Source organism: Pholcus phalangioides, unplaced genomic scaffold (assembly GCF_987345545.1).
Source record: "Pholcus phalangioides strain wild (caught in Gottingen) unplaced genomic scaffold, Ppha-v1.0 ptg000011l_1, whole genome shotgun sequence".
In the NCBI taxonomy this organism is placed as follows: domain Eukaryota; kingdom Metazoa; phylum Arthropoda; class Arachnida; order Araneae; family Pholcidae; genus Pholcus; species Pholcus phalangioides.
This window is the reverse complement of record NW_028301604.1, coordinates 7,249,335-7,272,445: the sequence shown is the minus strand read 5'-3', so window position 1 is coordinate 7,272,445 and position 23,111 is coordinate 7,249,335. Positions and strand designations below refer to the sequence as shown.

General features: G+C 35.0%; 1 protein-coding gene across 2 annotated transcripts in view; it reads left to right on the top strand.

The window, feature by feature from the left end:
* Positions 1-22,776, top strand: part of LOC149079999 (methyltransferase-like protein 25B) — a 37,187-nt gene extending 14,411 nt beyond the window's left edge. Inside the window, exons 6-13 of one of the 2 annotated variants that reach the window (XM_089238918.1) lie at positions 3,003-3,167; positions 5,374-5,520; positions 7,146-7,193; positions 12,009-12,142; positions 14,359-14,477; positions 14,814-14,943; positions 15,520-15,707; positions 21,985-22,776. In XM_089238918.1, the coding sequence (XP_089095044.1) occupies positions 3,003-3,167; positions 5,374-5,520; positions 7,146-7,193; positions 12,009-12,142; positions 14,359-14,477; positions 14,814-14,943; positions 15,520-15,707; positions 21,985-22,076 (1,023 nt within the window). In that variant the 3' untranslated portion in view covers positions 22,077-22,776. The remainder of the gene's footprint in view (positions 1-3,002; positions 3,168-5,373; positions 5,521-7,145; positions 7,194-12,008; positions 12,143-14,358; positions 14,478-14,813; positions 14,944-15,519; positions 15,708-21,984) is intronic. The other variant, XM_089238919.1, reaches the window with a different exon arrangement.
* Positions 22,777-23,111: the final 335 nt, after the last annotated feature.

Genomic DNA, 23,111 nt, shown 5'->3' with positions numbered 1-23,111 from the left:
ATTCACGACACCTCTGAACATCCTTTGGGTATAGTGAGCGAGTATCTTATTGACCTAGCTACCTTGCCCATTTGTTTTGAATTAAAAATTTTAGCTCCTGTATAGTTTATATAGTGGTGCTTTTTATTCTATAGTTTTTCAAAGTGTTTTCTTGCCAAGAAATTTAAATGAACAGATTATGTTTAACTCACTAGATGTAATTTAAAATTATCTGTCTATTTAAACGGTCTCAGAGTACCAAGCTTGTATTCTTTGTGTCTTTCATCTAGGTAGTCTATGGATACAAATATAGTGCACACTGGTTACCGATTCTGTGAGTCGGCACCATTACAGATTGATTAAAAAGCTTGAAGTTTAGGTTTTAACCAATCCATAATGTGCGGACTTGCAGAATCAGAAACCAGCATGCACTATGTTTGTACCCTATCTTAGCATAGATAATAGATAGCATGTACAGCATAATACCATTGGTTATATCATAATGTGTATCAATGAGATATAGGAAATACAGTAAAACATTGATTAATCATCACTGTCCGGACCAAAGCTGTGATGGATAACTGAATAGACGGGGATAACAGAAATCTCTTTATACATATGTACAGTAATGTGGTTTCTCTGTGGGCTTGGGACGAAAAGGAAAATAAAATCCTTTAAAAGTCAATAATACATACATATTGTATTTAATTTCACAAACGGATCAATATAAACTTCAATATAAGAGTAATAATTATACAAAAATGCATTTTAATGCTATAAACCTATGCTACAGTACTTTAAAATAATCTGTCATCGCCTTCTGTGTCTTTGAGGCTCAAGCTTTCTGCGCGGCAATGTTCAGTATCTTATGCAGAATAGGATATGTGTTTCATTTGCCTTCTCTTGTTTTTCAAACCAGTTGATGCACTTTGATAACATTGTTTCTGCTTCTGAGTGGCTAGTTGTAGGTTTTTGGTTAAGAACTAATCCTTCATCATCATCAAAAAAACGATTTCTTATTCTTCAATGGTAGTTACACTCAAAACAATTTCATCATCATTCGAAATTTCAAAGCCTCCATCCATTTTGTCACATTCCAATCAATCTGTTACTTCTTCTGGCATAATGTTTTCGCTGTTTAGTCTTACGTTGTTGCACAGTTGCACAATTTCTTCAACACTAACAGTCTCAGTTCCTTCAGTTTTGTCAATAGATTCAGTCAAGAGTTTATTTCACCCATTAAACACTGTAAGGTCAGCCCAAGCAGTGGTGCCATTGAAAAAAAAGTGTCCTTTATGTTGTATCTCTTCCAAAATTTTTTTACAGTCATGACATCATCAGATGAAAGCAAGCTTTCGATAAAAGTTTTTTTTGTAATGTCGTTTCATATTTTCAGTTATGTCCTGGTCCATAGGCTGGATAATTGGAGTTGTATTCGCTGGGAGAAAGACGCATGTTATTTTGCCATCATCACTTTTGAGTTCACAAGAGGGGTGTGCCATGGCATTGTCCATTAACAGCAGGGCTTCCTGTGGCAACTACTTTTTGGTCATATGAGCTCTAACTTGAGGACTTGAGCTCTAACTGCAATATTTGCATTAAGTTATTGTCCATTAATGTCTAGTTACTACCGAAATGTCGAATACCATGACAAATCTTAAACTTATCAAACCATCCTATGCTTGTTTTAAAATTTGGACCTCCTTCTAGTTTTTTATTCATTTCAACTGCTTTGGTCATTATTATGGGACCTGAAAGTGGGATCCCTTGACTCCTGGCTCCACTGTAAATCTGAGCAATACTAGTAGCAGTTTCACCTTTCTTCAAACGTTTGATAATTTCAAGTTTCTGGTTAAAACCTAGCACTACATATTTCTGTTTTCAGCCATTCTAAAACAATTTTACAGAACAATAAAATCAAAGAGATTGGGTCCTACTTTTTATGCCTACATATAAGCGGCAAAATCAAAACACAGCTTAAAAATACAGAACAGTAGCACTATTGTAATGTTATGCCAAAAAACTTAATCAAGGCACTATGAAATGAAACATTTGTTTGAACACACGGACTACTCTGTCAGGACGGAGACCAGTATGTAACACAATAGCAACTGGTTAGTGATGGGTTTGTGGCACGCCAGATCAAGCTCAACTCCTCCGCCACCAACGATTAGTCACCTCCACCATAATACAGTTACAGTCGCTTCCAGCTTTATACAGTAGGGTGTAAAAGTAATCCATAGACAATTCTAAAGATGTCTGTTTGTTTGTTGATACTCGCACATTTCTTTTAGACGAATAACAGAAACTAACTGTTGAATAACTGATGGTTAATCAAAGTTTTACTATAGCTAAAACTTGAAACTTTAAATGAGAAACAAAGTTATCTCAGTATGTCTTTATAATTCACTAATTAGAAAGTTCAAGTTCGTTCAAGAAAATTCAAGTTTATTTGTTATCAGTTAGAGACCTTCCTTCATCTCTGAGAACATATAAAACATTTGATATAAATTTCATTTTTAACTAATTAATAATAAACAAATTTTTTATACATGTGGAGAGTTATTTAATATAATAATGTCAAAGTATAACATTAGTTTGTTTTTATTTTTATATTAAATAACTATGTCAGATTCTCTAAATAAACTTCAAAAAAGGTAAAAAGTTATCTGTGAATTAATTTTATTTGAAGGCTAACTAGTGATTAAGTTTCTTAATGAAAATTGATTGTGTATATTGGAAGGTGCTGCATCTATGCAAAAATTCTTTTCTTCAGCCACTTTACTAGGTGCAGCTTACCATCGGGAAATTTGTGTTTTTTACTTCTAAATTAGATACAGTTTAAAAAATATCAAAGTTACATGATATTGTGCAGCATACTAATCAAATTAAACTTTTCTCTCAGTTGAAATGGCTGCAGAATCTCTCTAAGATGTTTTGAGTAGCATCTAAAGACGTGTGAAATCTAAAATATAACAATATTAATGTTGTAACTTTTGTAGACCTTTGATGTTATATTTCAGGTGATAGATGTGGTGTTAAAAAATGAGCATGTTTCAAATGTAGTAGACGTAGGGTCCGGACTTGGTCATCTTTCAAGGTTGCTGAGTTTACAATACAACCTTAATGTACTTGCCATAGAAGGTATTTCCAGTCTCACATCTAGTGCATCCAGTTTCGACAAACAGGTCTGTTTTGTTTTGTTTTCTTTCTCATCAATTTTATTCCTATTTATACGTACAGAGCGTTCCAGAAGTCTACTGCCAAAATGAGAGAGGTGATAGTACATATCAAGACAAAAAATTCTTGCAATGAAACACAGGGTCATAGAACCAACGTGCCCTCTACGATTTTTATTTCTACCGCAGATCTGTTGTTAGTCTGTGCTGAATGACAAAACAATGTGCTTCTGCGTACAATGTAACAAATTTCTCCTACAGGACAGAAACTCGGTGTGCATTTTCAGCCGTGTGTGGCCGTGCACATCACAGCTTAGAGAGCCTGACTGACTGAGAAAGTACTTTTTCCTGGAAGTAACAGCCTGAAGGACTTTTTTTGTTCCTTATGGGTATGGCTCTGTGCAAGCAAGTTTTTGCCAAGGAAGAAGAACTTATAGTTCATGTGTGTGATGATAAATGGCATAAGTGTGTTTATGTGTTAGAAGAATACGAGAAAGGGAGAATTTGATTATGTTGAATTTTATTGAAAATACATGTTTCTCAGAGTGTCAGTTAAAAGAATGGTTGTAGATACGGGGGCAATCATCTGTCCCAGCACAATGACGGAGCCAACCGATCGAATGCATATGAATTAACATCATTATGTTCCCCAGTCTTTACATCATCATCATTATTATGCCCCTCCCCCGCTTAGGCTTTCAAGTCTATCTCCACATGTGGTTAAAAACAATCCAAAAATGTATAAATGTATGTCATGGCATTCAGTGGATAGAGTGAGATAACTTTTGAAATTGTGATTTTCATCAACCCTGAATGTTGTTTGTGGGTGTGTATTTTCTCAAAGGAGCCCAGGTGGTGTTTTTGCCCAAGTAAAAACCCATTTATTCTCCTTCTAATCCATTTAATCTCCTTTAATATTTATAAAATTTAATAATATCACAAGGATATGAAAATTGGAAAATTCCCAGAAAACTTGAGTAGCACCTGGCTAAATAGCCCAATCAGTATGCTCGAAGTTCAGCGATTAGCTGATTAGTGATACAGGAATTAACATCATGTGATGCAACATTGTGGTTTTTTCTGAAGAATAAAAAGATTTCTGAGCATATTTATATATACAGGGTGAACATGACCTGTTCTGCCAAACGAAAGGGGATGATAGACAAGCCCAAGTGGAGCAAAATCAAGATATTTTGATTTGAATTGGTGTCACCCTATAGGATTCCTTCTGCTCTTTCTAACTATGTGCTTAGTTTGTGTATAGGTTTTTCAGAAATTTCACAAACTTAGGTTTTTTCAGAATTGGCACTTTTTTTCCATAATAAATTGCCCACCGTAACTCACAAAGGGCTCAATATAAAACAGAGTTGGTAGGATGTTTCATGTTCCAATTGGGTTCGTCTATCACCCCCACTTTGATTTAGCAGAGCAAGTCATGTTCACCCTGTATATGAATATAAAAGTATAATTTGGAAAAAAATAGATTTTTATGTGAGGGATCTGAATAAATATTTTTACAAATTTGCATATTTATAGTCTTAGTGATATAGGACATTTTTCTGCCTCTAAAAGGATCTCACTTGCTGGATACATTTTTTTAAAGTGAGTGCACTCTGAGTTCTCCGTGTGGTCAAAGTGCCCTCTGCAAAGTCTCCAAAGAAACTCTGCTATGATTTTGATCTTTAAGTCACACGTTATTATGGCATTTCTCACATACCAGGGGCCCTTTGCATGAGGGCAGAAATAATCCTATAGGGTGATACCAATTTCATCAAAATATCTGGATTCAATGGCCAGCTACAAGAACTGAAAGATTGGCAAGGTTCAAAATCGAATTAACGCTCTATTTTAGTAACTCATTTTTATTCTGATATTTTTCCTGTAATTTTATTCTTCCAATTGCCTCCGAGTTTTTTGTAACCAAACTATATGTAAAAATTATATGTTGCATCTCTCAGTACAATATATATGGCCCTTAGTAAAATAAATGACCCATCTAAGATGGGCACATTTACGAGTGTAACGTTTTATGAGTTATTTTTCAGTTGAATCATATTGTGTACTCAAATTTTCACCCTGAATATTTTGCTATTTATACATTTCTTTTATTAGTCTATGAAAAATATGAGGGCATCGTTTTGAAAAACAAAGGAATTTATTAATATATTTCCCAGTTTTGAAAGCTATCATCATTCTATTCTCAATTTTCCTTCAGGCCCTCACTTCATTGGAGAAAAAAAAAGATAAAGAGACTGTTCAGGTGGATGAAAGGATTTTGACTACTCAAAACAAGGAATTTGTAAAGTTGCCAAAGCACTTTGAAGGACATATTCCCAATGATTGTTATGAGTATTTCAATAAAGTTAGTAGGGTCTTTTTTGTATCTTTTTGCTCTATTTAACAGTATTTTTTAATTGTGAAGGATTTTCAATAAAAATACCAAAGGCTATGAAATATCAAGTTTGAAAAAGTTTCAAGTATCATATCATGTCATGAAAACCAATAAATGGTGGGGCTCTGCAGTATAAAAACATAAAAAGATGTTCATGGGTGTTGCAATTAGCATATATAATAGAAAAAATGTTCATGTTTGTTTGGTGTGGGCTCCATTGAACAGTCTTGTAACCATCGAGGAACTAGATTGTTTTAAACCTTTGATATATACACTGAAGAGCCAAAAAAACCGGTACACCTGCTTAATATTGTGTAGGGCCCCTGCGAGCACGCAGAAGTGCCGCAACACGACGTGGCATGGACTCGACTAATGTCTGAAGTAGTGCTGGAGGTAATTGACACCATGAATCCTGCAGGGCTGTCCATAAATCCGTAGGAGTAAGAGGGGGTAGAGATCTCTTCTGAACAGCACGTTGCAAGGCATCCCAGATATGTTCAATAATGTTCATGTCTGGGGATTTAGGTGGCTAGCGGAAGTGTCTAAAGTCAGAAGAGTGTTCCTGGAGCCACTTTGTAGCAATTCTGGACGTGTGGGGTGGCGCATTGTCCTGCTGAAATTGTCCAAGTCTGTCGGAATGCACAATGGACATGAATGGGTGCAGGTGATCAGACAGGATGCTTACGTACCTGTCACCTGTCAGAGTCGTATCTAGACGTATCAGGGGTCCCATATCACGCCAACTGCACATGCCCCATACCATCACAGAGGCTCCACCAGCTTGAACAGTCCTTTGTTGACATGTAGGGTCCATGGATTCATGAGGTTGTCTCCATACCCGTACACATCCATCAGCTCGAAGCAATTGGAACTGAGACTCGTCAGACCAGGCAACGTTTCTAGTCCTCAACAGTCCAATGTCGGTGTTGTCGGGCCCAGGCAAGGCATAAGGCTTTGTGTCGTGCAGTCATCAAGGGTACACGAGTGGGCCTTCGGCTCTGAAAGCCCATATCGATGATGTTTTGTTGAATGGTTGGCACGCTGACACTTGTTGATGGCCCAGCATTGAAATCTGCAGCAATTTGCGGAAGGGTTGCACGTCTGTCACGTTTAATGATTCTCGTCAGTCATCATTGGTCCTGTTCTTGCATTATCTTTTTCGGCCGCAGCGATGTCGTAGATTTCATTTTTTACCGGATTCCCGATATTCACGATACACTCATGAAATGGTCGTACGTGAAAATCCAAATTTCATCGCTACCTTGGAGATGCTATGTCCCATCTCTCATGTGCCGGCTATAACACCACGTTCAAACTCACTTAAATCTTGATAACCTGCCATTGTAGCAGCAGTAACCGATCTAATAACTATGTCAGACACTTGTTGTGTTATATAGGCGTTGCCGACCGCAGCTCCGTACTCTGATTGGTTCCATATCTCTTTATTTGCATACGCATGCCTGTACCAGTTTTTTTGGCTCTTCAGTTTATATATATATATAGGAATAAATTCATTGTGTTTAAGTCTTTTCTTTTTGTATGCTTCAATTTTTTAATTTTTTTTTTTTATGGTGTCAAATATTTTTTCTTACTAGGTGGTGCAAGAAACATGGGGTCATGAAGGATGCAGCTATTCAGGAAATGTATATATTTCTCATTATTTTGTAACAAATAAGAAGTTTTATTATTGAAACTAATTATGTTATGATTTTTGAAATACAAATTAGGAATTTAAGAGTGTTTCCTGTAGAAAAATAAATTGAAATGATCTCTCAATACCAAAAAAAATTAAGGGCTCTGACTCTTCCTCTGTGATTATATTAGTAAAAAGCTGAGCTCAAAATTAGAAAATGAAATTGTAAATTTAAGAAAGAGTTAAAGAATGTTGCCTATGTTCTCAATACTGCATGTTTGGACATAAATATGTATTTCGCACCATATTACTGTGCAAGATGATCAACTTAGTATACAAACCTGAAGCAATATTCACATTAATGTCAGATTTGTCTTTTAATAAAATGTATTCATAGATACCCCTGATGTTTACCTTCACTATATACATTTTTGGATATTAAGTGTTTGTTACTTATTTAATGTAACTTATTTTCATGACAGTATAGCACAGGGGTTCTTAACCTATGGGTAGCAACCCAAACTTGGGTTGCAAGACTTCCGAGCCAGGTTTTTCAAATCCTCTACAGTAGAATCTCTCGATAACGGATGCTCATTGGACCAAAAATTTTTTCGGCTAATGGGGAGGTACGATATACAGTGGAACCTAATTTATATGATGCTTGGCTTTGGTTGCAATTGGTTCCTCTACACATTTTGATGTAAAAATATATATTTCACTCTCTCTCTCTCTCTTTCTGAAAGTGATACACTTGTGATTATGCATAATTACCTATCATCTCGAAAGAGAAAGTTCAATTAAATTTCACAATATTCATCACTTTTACTGGCGATTATGCGTAATTCCTAAAAATAGAGTTGGAAAATCTGATAAGTATGGAAAATTTTATAATCTTCTCTTTTGAACCAATTAATTATCTTTACCCACACATGATATGTGCACTACACATATTTTGCAATAAAAATTAAATTAAAATAAGTGTGAAGGAAATAAAAACATTCATAACAGCATTATCAGTCTTGTAATGTTGGCTATCCTCACACGTATCAACAAACAATACCAACGTAATGATTCAAATTCACCATCCTGGACCTTAGTTCTGTTCTGTTAATTAAGTAATTAATTGACAATTTACCATACATATTTACTAACACAAGCTTGGGATTAAACATGATCTTAGCTGAATATGATAAATTCTCAGTTTATGACCAAAAATGAATAAATTAGAGTTTTCCTGATTTTACTGTCCTCTAATGGAGAGTTAAATACATTACAGCCCTATTCCACGGGACTGGGGATCAGAAAGGTGTCCACTAACAAGAGGTGGCCATTAGGGGAGATTCCACTGTAACAGTCAAGTTCATGAGTTATGGGTCACAACCGAAACTTGATCACAGGGACTTTCAAGGTGAGTCTTACAAATCTACTTACAGCCAGGGATTCTTGAGCTATGGGTCATGACCCAAACTTGATTTGCCATAGCTTCTGAGATGGGGGTGTACAAATTCATTTGCAGTCAAAGATTGTTGAGCTATGGTCATGTCCCAAACTTGATTTGTATCGACTTCCGAGATGGGTTGTACGAATCCACCAATGGCCAAAGATTCTTGAGGCCAATTTTCACCATCTATCCTCTCTATCAACATTATAAGGGGGCTTCAAAATGTGTTCTTGTCCCAGCTGACCAAGCATGTAATTGTGGCCCTGGGTATGGGTCATGACCCAAACTTGATTTGCAAGGGTTTCCGAGATGAGTCATACAAATCTACTTATGGCCAGTGATTCTTGAACTATGGGTCTTGATTCAAACTCATAACCTTTCTAGATGAGTTGTGCAAATGTACTTGCAGTCCTGTTATAAATGCACTTATTATGTCACTGGTTTCACTAATTTTGAAAAACAAAGTCCAATGTGTCATGGCTGAAAAGGTTCAGAATCCCTGATATAGCACAACAAATCCAGTACTGAACTTAATGACACTCACACAATCTTTTACATAACCTCCACAAACAGTCTTTTTTTTCACAGAATCCCAGGTTGCTCATCTTAGGCCGGTATTACACTATAAAAGTTTGATAAAAGTCCTTTTATAAAACTTGAAAAATGCAGCCAATAACCTTATTGGTTAGATTTTTCAAGTTTTATAAAAGGGATTTTATCAAACTTTTATAGTGTAATACCGGCCTTACAGAGGTTTCACTGTGCTTTATATAGACTCTAGTGCAATATGAGTTTTTTTCAGGTCCTTGCGCTACAATGTTCCCAAATCCAATCCAACTAAATTTAAATATTTTTATTATTGAATGGCAAAAGTTTAAAATTATACTGATAACTTTTGACTTAAACAACAGTAATTGTTTGATTTTTATGCCAAAAACTTTTTGGCTATTGTAAGCATATTATGTGCACAATACATGATAGGATTTCAGAATTCCCAACATTTTGGAACCTTCAGGAATTAGAAATGGGAAATCCTATTTCTAGAGAATTCTCAAGAATTCCTGAAACAATATTTTTTAATTTAATTTCATAAATATACTGAAAATATGTAGTGATAATCTCTCACCTTGGAACGAGCCCCTAGAAAATTATGAATTTTAAAACCCACTGTATATGAATTTTCTAGTAAATTTTGTGAAAAAAATTCAACGAAAAATATGGTTCCAGGCTCCAGCAACCGCTTTCCCCTTTGTCAAAAGCCCATGAATAATAAGTGACTATCGATTAACAGCGAAGGTTGAAGAACTTGGCCAGGACATAATTTTGCAGGGAAGACTCAATTTTTCCATATAAAAGTTCATTGTGAAATTGAGTCATGCATCAATCGTGAAATGTCTCATTAGTTAGATGTAAATCCTTGTCAAGATCACTAAACAGGGTTATCTAGCTATGTTTGTGCTACATTTGAAATTTCTTCAAAATATGAATAATTTGATTAATACAAACTTGATACATACTATTTTGTAATTTTTAAAATTGAAAAATTTATTATTGAGCATTAGTTGCTTGGTCAAGATCTGATCAAATGTCAACAGATTGGTTCAGTGTAAGAAATTTTTGTAGAAAATATCTATTTTTTCTTCTCTTGCAACTTCTAGAGTAAATACTCTTTTAAAGTCTCTCTATACTCAATTGAATTATCCAGTATCACATCTCACATTGACAGCAACAATGGCCACAAAACACATTGCTACTGCAGGAAGTCTCTCTAAAATTAGCACACCAACCTTCCAGTAAGACATACGAAAAAAAAAAAAATTGTTGAATGCTGCCATTCGGAATCCACAATAAACTCTGTAGAACCTGGTCTGATTAGCTCTTACATGCAGAAAGTGACTGTGTAATGTAACACAAAATTGTTACATGGACAATGTTGATGTACTTAAGGCAAGAATTTTTCTTTAGAAAATAAGAACTTTTATTTCTACATTTAATCAATCCAAATTTTGCTTCCTTTCAATGTATTTTGCCCATTTAAAATTTTTTCTGTCTAAATTAGGCTTCTTAAACCTTCAAAAACTCGTCGGTGCGACTCGTCCACAGCGGCTTTACGTCAGGTTGCACTACACGTACACGCACATTCCCGCATGTACCGATTCGTTGGGGGGTTCCGCGGGGGGGGGGGTGCATTTGGGGTGTAGCAGTAGTAGGGCCTCCAAAAAAGGGCTCGGGGATCCATGATGTTCTTAAGTCAGCCACCTCGTTGGGCAATTTGCCTGTTGTGGCGTCGTATTTGTATTTGTATTTGATACTGTTTAGGTGGTAGAAAGTGGGAAAAGTACATGATTTTGATCTCACTTATCTTGGTTAATAAATTTTCAAAAACTGTCTGACTTTTTGTACTCTGAATATTTTTTGCATACAAAATTTCTCCAATTGGATGTTTTAGGACCAGGGGAGTGTACAAAAATTTAGATTTTTTTATTTTCTGACACACTGTATTTTCACTCCAAAAAATGGTACAGGGTGATTTCTGAACACATTTTGTGCATTTTTTAAATTAGAACCATACCTCTACAACGAATGATTGATGACATAAAGTCCAAATTAGGGCTTATAGGACATCCTGTATACATGTACTATTGCATATGTACATATGCATACATGTACTATTGCATATGTACATATGCATACATGTATATGTAACATATGTATACACATGCATACATGTATATGTAACATATGTATACACATGCATACATGTATATGTAACATATGTATACACATGCATACATGTATATGTAACATATGTATACACATGCATACATGTATATGTAACATATGTATACACATGCATACATGTATATGTAACATATGTATACACATATGTATACATTTATGTAGTGTAACGACAGCTGATCATCAGCTTCTTAATTTTTAATAAGAAAGCCATTGGTTTATTTTACATTTTGGGTATTACTTGGTTCAAAGAGTAATTTTCTCAATTTCCCAATAAAATTTTTAAGGAATTCTGAAACTAGAGGAATAATAAATTCCAATGAAGGGGCTGGAAGCAATTAACACTTGAAAACCTTACTAAATACATATATAATAGTGTATTGTACATACTTAGACTTTTTCAGTCTAATCAGATAAAAAAAAGGTAAATGTAATCTATTTTTTGCAAGCAGAGTTGGATATTTCGTAATCATGAACTTTTATATCATTTCTAAATTTATGTTTTGTATCTATTTATATCATAGTAAATAGTAAATAGAATTGAATGAGAGTGAGTTTGTATCGCATCATGAATTAAAACATTTTCAAAATTTGTGATTTTCTTTCTTGGACAATAAATCACTGCCCATATTGTTCTTTTTACAGGAACATTTTGCCATGCTTGGTCTCCATGCTTGTGGAGATTTATCTGCTTCAATTATTAAACTATTTATTAGTCAACCAAAAGCTAAGGTGCTCTTTTCTGTAGGCTGTTGCTATATGAAGTTAAATTCAGATGAGTAAGAAAAACTTTTAATAAATCTAAATCTAATATCTCTATAATATATCATCTATTATAATCTATTTAATAAATATCTTAACGAAGTTATAATCTTTACTGACAAATGTTTCTAAGAAGAGATGGTGTTTTTTTTCCCGGCCTGGAAAAAAACCATCTCTTCATACAAAAATGCCGACTCGGGCAAAAATTGCTGTAGTTAAGGGAGGCTGCTATGAATTCACTCAGGGCTTCACGCTACTAATGCATGTTATAAGGAATTGAAAAGTGTGTCTCTAGTGTATTGGTTAGCGCACTTTCCCGGTATGCAAGGGGACCCGGGTTCGATTCCCGAAGGAGACATCACTTTTTTTTCCAAATATCAGTTTCAGCATAGCATCCAGAAAATTCAATTTCTCAAATGTTTCTAAGTAACAGATTTATGACTCACTATTTTACATACAGGGTGATTCAGAAAAGATGGGGGAAACTTTAAGAGGTGGTGGTACACACAAAAACAAACAATTTTCATCAAAGAATGCATGGTCTAAAATAAAATGGAAATGTGCTACAGGGCGCAACATAGTAAAACCGAGGATACGGGGAGAAAACACAAGAATAATGTATATGTTAAAAAAGCAATTTTAATAAATAATTTGCAATAATTGCTCAAAATAGCGACTGACAATGGAAGACAACAATGGAATGCAAGAACTGACAATGAATGCGACTGACAATGGAATGCAAGAACAGCGGCAAAAGAGAGATTGGTGAATGCTCTGGAATATTCAAGGCATATCGCAAACCTCCCTAGCAGCAGCTGAAAGTCTTGCGATTAGGTCCTCTTCACAGTCAAGAGGAGTCTCATACACCAGACTCTTCAGCTGTCCCCACAGAAAGAAATCAAGATATGACAGATTGGGCAATCGTGGTGGTCAAGCTACAAGACCACCTCACCCGATCCATCGGTTTGGAAAAGTGACATCCAGATAGTTCCATACCTCTCACCCAAAATGGGCTGGAGCTCCATCATGCTGGAACCACATATGCCGCTGGAGGGCAGTTGGAACATTCTCCAGCAAGTCTGGCAGCACCTCTTGCAGAAATGGGCAGTATTTGCCCTTGTCAAGGCATTCCGGCAGAAGATACAGTCCTATTAGGTGGTCGCCAATGCCCAAATATTGATAGGGAAGCATTGCCGATGCAAATGTGGATATGCAGCATGTGGATTTACAGATGTCCAGACATGTTTATTGTGGGTATTAAATGCACCATCTTGAGCAAAACTGCATTCATCGGGGAAAAGAACATTGCCATGAAATCTGGGCATGCTACACTCTGCTCTAGAAACCAGCAGGCGAAGTCTATGCGACCAGCATAATCTTCTTCATTCAACACTTGGACTCATTGAAAATGGTATGGGTTCAACCTCTCACCCTTTAACACCCACCATGTCGTGGATTGTGCACCCCAAGGCTACAGCCCACAGCTCGTGCTTGTAGTTGGCTGATCTACCAAAATCTCATCTTCCACACCTGCTGTTCTGACAGTCCTTGTACAACCTGCATCAGACCGTGAAGCAAGAAAGGATCCTGTTTTGCACAGCTGCCGATGCAAGCGCACAAATATTTTCGGATTGGGCAACCACCTACGGAAAAAACTCTCATCATGCTGCCTCTGTGGTACTTCCATTTGCCGCTCCGTAAATGAAATGCATGTCTGCTTTTTCAGTGTTACTTAAATATGCCATTATCCTGTAAGGTATAACTGTTAGAGCGGTTGCACGCTAGAATAACTACACAGGGCTGGCGTCTGCACCTTTTATTCATTGTGACACAGATTTGCATACGATTTCTTCTTCCCCAGGTTACATTTGCATGCATGGTGTTCTTTTTCTCCCGATAAATTTCAACAGTAATGCAGTTTCAACATTTGCGGAGAGGTTGTTTTGAAACGCGCTGGCGCGTTTGCGTTTTATGTTAGACCATGCATTCTTTGATGACAATTGTTTGTATTGGTGTGTACTATCACCTCTTAAAGTTTTTACCCATCTTTTCTGAATCACCCTGTATACCCTTTGTTCTTTTTGTGTTAGTGTGTATTCTGAACATTGTATTTATATAGTAGGTAGAGTTTTTTGTATGAAACTTAATATAATGTAAATTTGTGATTTGCATTTGGATATCACTTTGATACTCACTTTTTAAAGGTATTTATTTTTGTTTTGATTATATTTAGCAATAAATGTGGTTACCCTCTTAGTAAAATAATGAAGGCATTGCCTCTTCATTATTTGAGTTATGAAGCAAGGGAGTTATCATGTCATGCTATAGAAAAGTATCAGTCACGTTTGAAAGGTGAGTTAGATTGCTGATGATTTTAATTTCAATGAATAGACGTAGGTAATCCATCAGCTCAAAACATATTATGAAATTATTTTGTGGCATAAGACCATATGAAAGTATTAATGAATTTACCTGCTTTCAGTTTTGAGGCTTAACACAAAGCTCCCTCACAACATTTTTTTCCTCATTCAAGAATCCTAATAATGCTTATGTGTTTCTTTATTGACTGCATGCTTTATGCTTTCCCTGAAATATTAAATCCTGTTTTAATATAAAATTAAATTTCAGTATTATTGTGTTTTTGAATGTTTTTCCCATAGTTATGTAGCTTTTGTTCATATATTGCAGAAAACAGCATATCACTGAAAATTCACTGTTTCAGAGCTTTACTTGAGAAAATAATAAATAAATACCATCCATCTTTGAGGCATCTTGGGCTAAAAAGTATAAAGTCTGTTGAAGCTACAACCTTTGCTGAGTAAGTGTTTGTCAGAATATGAGTCATTCTTTCATTTACAATGTATAAATGATAAAAATAAATTGAAAGTCAAATCTTCGATGCAGGAAATTTTTTTAAATTTAAATATTATTATTGGTTTTTTATTTTATTTTTTTGTAGAATGCTACGTTTAAGACAAAAGCTCAAGGCCTATGCTGTTTTCTCCCATTCAACTGGTTTTTACCTCTTTCTCTTCTTGTTCTTTTGAAAGGAATCAAAAAATGGATAACTACTGCAAAAAAATATGACAGCCATAGGTTACAGGAGTGTAATTACAGTCCTCTTGCTTATAATGCACCATTAAAGTATTTAGCACCATTACCACTAAAGTAAAGAGTTATAGTTTGAGTTTTACTTGACAGTTCTCCAACTGCTGAATGCTACCAACTGTAGAAGTTGTTTTAACTTTCCAGTTAAAACTCAAACCCCTGAGGATTCTTTTGCTGGATAAATATTCTTTTATTTGGTAATCATCATGAAAAAAACATTAGCTACATTGTTTACTTGCATTCATATTTGGTGTGTATTTAGTATTTTCTTTATCTATGGAATTAGGTATGCGAGTAATGCACTCTGTAAGCACAAGCTGGCTGTACCTGAAGAAGAATTTACTTCACCAGAAGCTGAATTATGTGTGGAAGAATGGAAAAAAGTTGTATTACTGTATTCATTGCGGCTTCTTACTGCTCCTGTGATAGAAAGTCTTATTCTAATCGATAGAATGTTGTACCTGTCAGAAAATGGTGAGTGGTTTTTGTTGTATGGTATCATTTTTATAGTCTAAATATATATATAGGGTGAGCAGCAAGGCTGTATAAACATTAAAAATTAATTTTAAAAATGGTTGAGAAATCATCAGATTGAAATGCAGTTTGTTAAGTAGGTGCTGTCCACACAGGAGATTTCTTTTTGCCAGGGAGAAAAAATTATTCAAAGAAATCACTGATTGGTGGCATTTATATATCATAGATAACTGATACAGAATGGAAATAACATTCTCTTTATTTTTTGTGGTTCATGTTACATCATGTTCATGTTACGTCCTCTGCCACAGGGTATTACATAATTTAGGCAAGTAACAACATCTTCAACTGCTAAGTATAGCATATCCCAATGGATGAATATTGCACAATGAAGTTTGGTATGAATTGATCAATATTTAATCTAGAATTTTACCAGTACCAAAGCTACAATAAACTTATGTCAGATCAGAGAACTAAGGAGGTCACTTGATGTTGCAAATAAATAAAAATACAAGGCCACAACAGGCAAATGCCCAATGAGGTGGCTGAGTAAAAAGATGCCCATAACAAATATGGATGTCATATATTTCTAAAATACAGCAATCCAATTAAAAATGAAATTATGAAACCTAAAAACAATATATAAATATATATATATATACACATGACAAAATATTATACAATGGCCATAAAATATATTTATGGTTGTCTTATTCTAGTATGGATAGCTTCTTGATTTACCCCAACATGATTGTATTTCTTTTTAAACATGCCAATTGTGTTAGAATTTACTACCCCCGGGGGTATATAAGCTATTCCATTTATTAACAACTCTATTAGAGGAAAATTCCCTGCGACACCATAGCCTTGCATTGTCCCTCACCAATCGATACTGGTGCCCCCTTGTAAAAGCAGTCGATTGGCAGTGTACTAAAAGTTTATGGTCCATCCTATCCATCCCATTAAAAATTTTTAACACATTTTTATCATATCATCCAGACACCTGCATTCATCCAATGTAAACATATTCAAAAAATTAAGTCTCTCTTTATAACTCAAGCCTGTATGCCAACAAGGACACAGGTAGCTCTTCTCTGCACCCTTCAACCAAGTCTATGTCCCTCTGTAGGTGTGGTTTCCAAAACCTTACAGCATACTCCAGTCCAGGATGAACGAAAAACAGTCCAGGATGTCTTTGAAAAGCGAAAGAATGAATTTAAGAGAATGCAAAGAGACCTGTTTGAAAATGAAACTGAGCATTCTATTCACATTTTCGACCACCGCTGAACAATGCTCAGAAAACCTAAGCCGCTCGTCAATGAGAATTCCCAAATCTGTGATCCTAGTTGCATTCGGGATAGTGACACAATTCAACTCATAAGAGAACCGTGGGTTGTTCAAACCAAAATGAGCAACTATGCACTTGTTAATGCTAAACATCACGCTCCATTCATTTGCCCATGCTCCAATCCTGTTTAAGTTGGTCTGGGGGAACTCCCAGCCTTGATTCTGGACTATACCTATTTGCTTCACATCATATGCAAATTTGCTAGCAATCCCATCGATACCCCGATCAAATTTATCGATAAAAAGTGAAAAAATTATGGGCCAAGGACATTTCCTTGAGGAGCTCCACTTGTGAGTGGAGATCAGAGAAGTCCTCGTTCACCATAACCTATTGTGACCTATCTCTTAACCATGATCTATCCAATTCAGCAATTTACCCCCAATTTCATGTTAATGCTTCAAGAGATTATCATGTTGGACCTGATCAAATGCCTTCTGGAAATCTAGGTAAACAACATCTACATTTTTGCCCTTTCTTAAAGCCTTAGTCACGTGATCATAGAAGCAAAGGAGGTTAGTTACAAATGACTTCTCTTTCCTGAACCCATGTTGATTATCCAATAATACATTATTCTGGTCTATCCACTTCATCAATTGCCTTTTGATAATAATTTCCAAAATTTTTGAGAGGGAGCTCGTCAAACTCACTGGACGATAATTGGACACAGTTTGTATACTACCTTTTTTAAATATTGGAACAACATTAGTAAGCTTCCAATCCCTTGGGGATAATACCCTCAGCAATACTACTCCTGTGAATCTCTGCAACTGGTCCCAACAATTCATTAGCACATTTCCTGAGGACCCTATGATAGATATCATCTGGTCCTGGTGCTTTGCTTGCACATATACTTTTTAGAAGATTTAGGACCACATCTTTCATTCGAATATTATTGAGGATTTTATTACACCATGCAACACCCATCATTTTCTCTATCAAAAACTGACGTGAAAAAGTCATTGAAAGCACTACACATGCCTACATTGCTCTCTACCCTAGACCCTCCTATAGAGAGGGGGCCAATTGTCTCCTTACATCCATTATTGACATGTCTAAAAAATGATTTTGGGTCAGAGTCAATGTTATCTGCCAACCTAGATTCAACTTCCTTTTTACTATCCCTTATCACTTTTTTCAATGCCCTTCTTTTATCAGTAAGCAATTACAGGTCACCTCGTCCCCTTTTATACTTTCTGAATGCTCTTTTCTTTTCAAGATAAAGGTTACGCATGCTATCCATGAACCATAGGGGGCATGATGCACAAACACACTTTTTTCGAACAAAGAATATGACGTCATGCAAAACAGCTTCATACTAAATTCTTCCCATTGACTTACCACCCTGACTGATTCCAACCAGTCTGTGAAAACCACCGCTAATTTTTCTTTCAAAACATCAAATAGTTCTCCGAAAACAAGGAACCAGTCCTGTTATCAGCCTTACTCGAAGAAAAATTACAACGAATACTAATGACACCATGATCACTGGAAAAAAATTTGTCTCCCACCAAAACGTGTTCAACAAAATCCTCATAACTAGTGAGAACTAAATCCAAAATAACAGTACCCCTAGTGGCTTCTGATACACGCTGATACAAAAAATTATCGAGCACCAACTTAAGAAAGTCTCTTTCATATTGATCTCTAGCTGAAAAGTTCTCCCAATTGATACTTGAGTAATTGAAATCCCCTAATATGACAACCCTGTTATGCTTATACATGTAGGAAATTTCATCATGAAGTTTGGCGATGTAGTTTTGATCGCTATTCGGTGGATTATAACAAACCCCTATAAGTTGCAGAATTTCAGATTTTGAGATACAGTAAAACCTCGATAAGTCGTGACTGATGTTATCAAAAAATTATGATAACTTAAGCGAAGTGCCTTCAGTTTCAATGTGCAATATTGTGAAAATTGTATAAAAATTTAAAGTAATATAACATTTTTAAAATATGAATAAAAATTACAATATTAACAAAATTTATAGACAGCTCTCTACAAATCCCAGGCGCCATGGTGACTAAAAATTGGTATTGGTTCCTAAAATTTTCCTTTATGTAGTTACTAAATTGCAGGCTAAAAGCAGCACAATCATTTTTGGAATTTAGTGCAGCATATCTACCAACAAGAAAGAGGGTCATTACGCCCTGAAAAAGCAGAAAGAAGCATTACTTTGGACCTTTTTCTTCGGGTGTTGTGCGTTGTGTTCGTGTTCATGCCAAAATGTTTTTTGGCACATAGAAAATTGTTTTTGCACCTAGGTTTTTTGTGATTTGCCCAGCCCTGTTTATAGATTACAAAATAAAAATATATATAAATTTTAATCTTTTTTTAGCTCTTAGTACTTGACTTATTGTAGTAAAATATATTGGTACACTCTGATTTATGATAGTAATTTTTTAATTTAGACTAATCAGAACAACTGTTAGGATAGTTAACTTTTCTTCATAAGAAAACTATTGCCCAATTATTTTACATATACATGTGAAATTTAATTTTTTTAGCATTTAAATTCTTCATCAGTAGTTCATAATACAACTATCATGTAATCTTGAACACAGGGCCTACTTTTGACTTAAGAGACCTTTTGACATATTATAAGGCCTCAACTTGAGAAAAAAATATCTGGTTTTTTAACAAAGACATTTTGCTTAAATTTGAAGCCCAAATTAGTGAGACCCATGTAGAAATCAGGTCCAGCTCGAACAGTCCCTAATGTTCCAAAAATTTTAGTTGACAAATGAACTTCCTCAGCGTAACTTTCGTTACTTGAGCTGTTCTGTTTTCGTACGTAAGGCTTGTTTGGTGACTTTTAAGCATATGGCAATGCTGTTATCAAGTTCTTTTTTTGAAGAAATCCATAGAAATCATCTATTCCTTTCCCTCAAACTTCTTAATAGTGACGAATTGATCAAAATTTGCGCCGAGTAAACGAGGATTTAATAACATTTGTTGTCTATGAAAGCTGGACAGGACCAAAGAAAAATGGTGACTTAACAAGGTTTTACTGTATTTGAGAAAAACTTCCAGCTTAACTAAAAGCAGATATTTTTTATGAAAAAATTCTTAAATGTAAAGGACCATTTTATAAAATAAAAAAAAGAGTATAGTAGTAAAAAATAGTTTTATTTTATAAAATAAAAAACAGATTTTTTTTAGTTTAAGCTAATTAAAAAATTAAACATTTTGGGTCAATATAACCCTTGTATGTAGGTAATTTTGTCCCTCTTCACTTTTTCCTATCTTAAAGCATTAAATGGAAAGCTAGGGTCTTTCTTGAATCTGGGCTTGTAATAAAACAAATTTTTGAAAGAAAAACTTATATTTTTCAACTTGTATTTATCACAAAAATGGCAATATTTACATGGTTTTTTTTTTTTACTGAACAGTCTTATTATTTTACTGATAAGACTGTTCATAAAGTCTTTTAAATTTTTACTGAACAGTCTTATTTGTTCTTGCAAATTGACCAAAAAAGACCCTTTTTAACAGGCTTTGGAGGCTTAATTATTAGGAACCCATCTGAGGTGCCATCATTGGTGGTGGGGGGGGGGGGAGCTGAATGTTGCTGGTTGTCCCATATAGATGGAAAACATTTACACAGGAGAGGGAAGGTACATTGCATTGTTTTTTCAAAAATTATTGGGGGGTTGGCTGCTCAGCTTTCTTACAAAATTTATTGGGGGAGGCTCAAATGGCCTCAGCTCCAAGGTTTCAGTGCCTATAAAACCAATTATCACACATTTTGTCAATGTGACTAGCAAATGCTAGTTCGTCATCAGCACTGAAAACCTTGAGATGACCTAGTTTGCTAGAAAATACATTTTTAATGGTGCTTTGAGCTATTTTAAAGTTATCTGCAGCTTGCTTGCCTTGGTTTATTTCAACATATCTCATTGCATCTAAACAGTTTTGAAGGTGGTCATTGCTGTAGTCTGCATAATTTCAAGACTGGCACTTGTATCTGTATGTCATTTTTCCAGTCTGGAAACAAAAACTTGAGATAGGAAAGACATTTAAAAAATGAACATAATCATTTAATGCATTAAATAAATTACTAAAGGTTGCCATGTATGACCTACTTTGGTCCATCAAAATGTTGGGCTAAAGTAGGGTGTATTTTTGAAGTTTTGCCAAAGCATAAATTTTCAATTAATGTTTTCGGAAAAATAAAAGATTAAATAAAATTTTAATCATACTACAGTTAAAAGCCTTAAATTGTGTTTTTAATTAGGTACCTACCTAATTTGACAAAGCTGAATTACAACCCCCACAGTTGAAAGTTTGAGAGATGAAAAAAACCACATGGAATCACAGTAAACACACCCACTACTGTTGTTGCCTAGTTGACCATTCCTGAACTACCTGATGCCTTGAGTTGCCTACCAGTTGCCTTGTTTAGTATCACTACTTAGCAAAAACTACAAACTAGTTCCTAAAATTTTTTTTCCACAGTAATTATAGTATGTTTTATTATTTTATTGCTTTGGGCAAAAAAGGGTCTCAATGACAAAGTAGCCCATATTTATGGTACTAGTTAAAAATTTAAATGACATGCAATAGAGTTTTGCGTGAAATTGCCACTTTTATGAAAAAATTACATCAAGAAGTGGACACAAAATACTCATTCAGTTACTGCAAGAAAGTGTTTAATAAGATGAGTTTAATAAATATAAATTTATTTAATTGAATGATATCAAGATTCATCAATAATGTTAAAACCAGTTTTATCCTTCATGCCGGAAATCACCAACTACTCTAAATTGAAAAACAATTGTTCCTGTGTGTGTGTGTGTGTGTGTTTGTTTTTTTTTTTTCTTTTTTTTTTTGCGTGCCTTCCGGATTACATGCATGAATAAAATGCTTTTTGAAAAGAAATTGCTCTCATGCTTTTTATCTAAGATTTTTTTTTTCTTATTTCTATCTAGGTTGTTACTGCTGCATATTTCCTATTTTTGAACCCATTGTCTCTCCACGAAATCATCTTTTGATAGCATTGAAAAATAATATTCATAATTAGCAATATTACAATTTACATACACAAAAACTGGAAAAATTGAGGTTTCTTTCCAATAAGGATGTTAGAGTCTCAAATTTACTAACTCAGGAACCAATCTTTTCAAGACATTTCAACAGTCATCATGTATCACTCTCATATTTGTGTATTCAGAAAAGCAGACTACAAAGAAAAAAACTCATACTATCAGAGACATAAAAATGTGCTCAGCAATGTTTTCATCAAGTATTTCATTGAAACCAAATTCATGTGCTTCTGGTTTAGTTAAAACATTATGGATATGTTTCAATGACTCTATTTATGACAAATCATTAGAGATTAACACTATTTAATGTGGAGAAACATTTACATTTGTGAACAATGGATTTTGTGAACAATACATTTTCGTAAAGACAACACAAAATCAGACACATGGAAGGAAATGAAGAGGTGTGTGGAAACTGTTCCTTCTTTTATCACTCTGACATCGCTCCATGAGGTGGTGAATGAATGCCACAGGACTCTCCCACCAGGCCACAACTTCATAGTAGCTGGAAATGAGAATATGCATATCTTCTGTTTCTTGTAGTTGATGATTTCATGACAGATAGAAGTATTTTTGCCAGTTGTGACTTCTCTGCAGATACAGGTGATTTTTTAAACTTATGTACCTGTTTTAACTGATCAATAAAAGTTTATTTCTTGCTTCTTACCATCTGAAGCTAAAAGAATTTAGGCTTCCTCTCCAGAATTACAAATGGATCAGCACATAGCTGTTGTAGAGGATGCCAGACAAAATCCTCGTGAAAAAAGACACGTGAAGCTTGGGGCTGGTCATCGCGGATAAAGACAGACTTCAAACTCTGATCTTAAGCCAGTATTGGATGAATCTGTCAGAAATATCCCCCATGGGTTATGAAGAATCTGCTTCTCCAACATATCAGACCTAAAAAAGAAAGTAAAATTTCTCCAGGAAAGTGGAAATTAGTACCGTATACAAGTTCAGCTGGAAAGTACCTTTGTTTTCTTTGAGTGCAGTTCTAATGCCAAGCATGAACA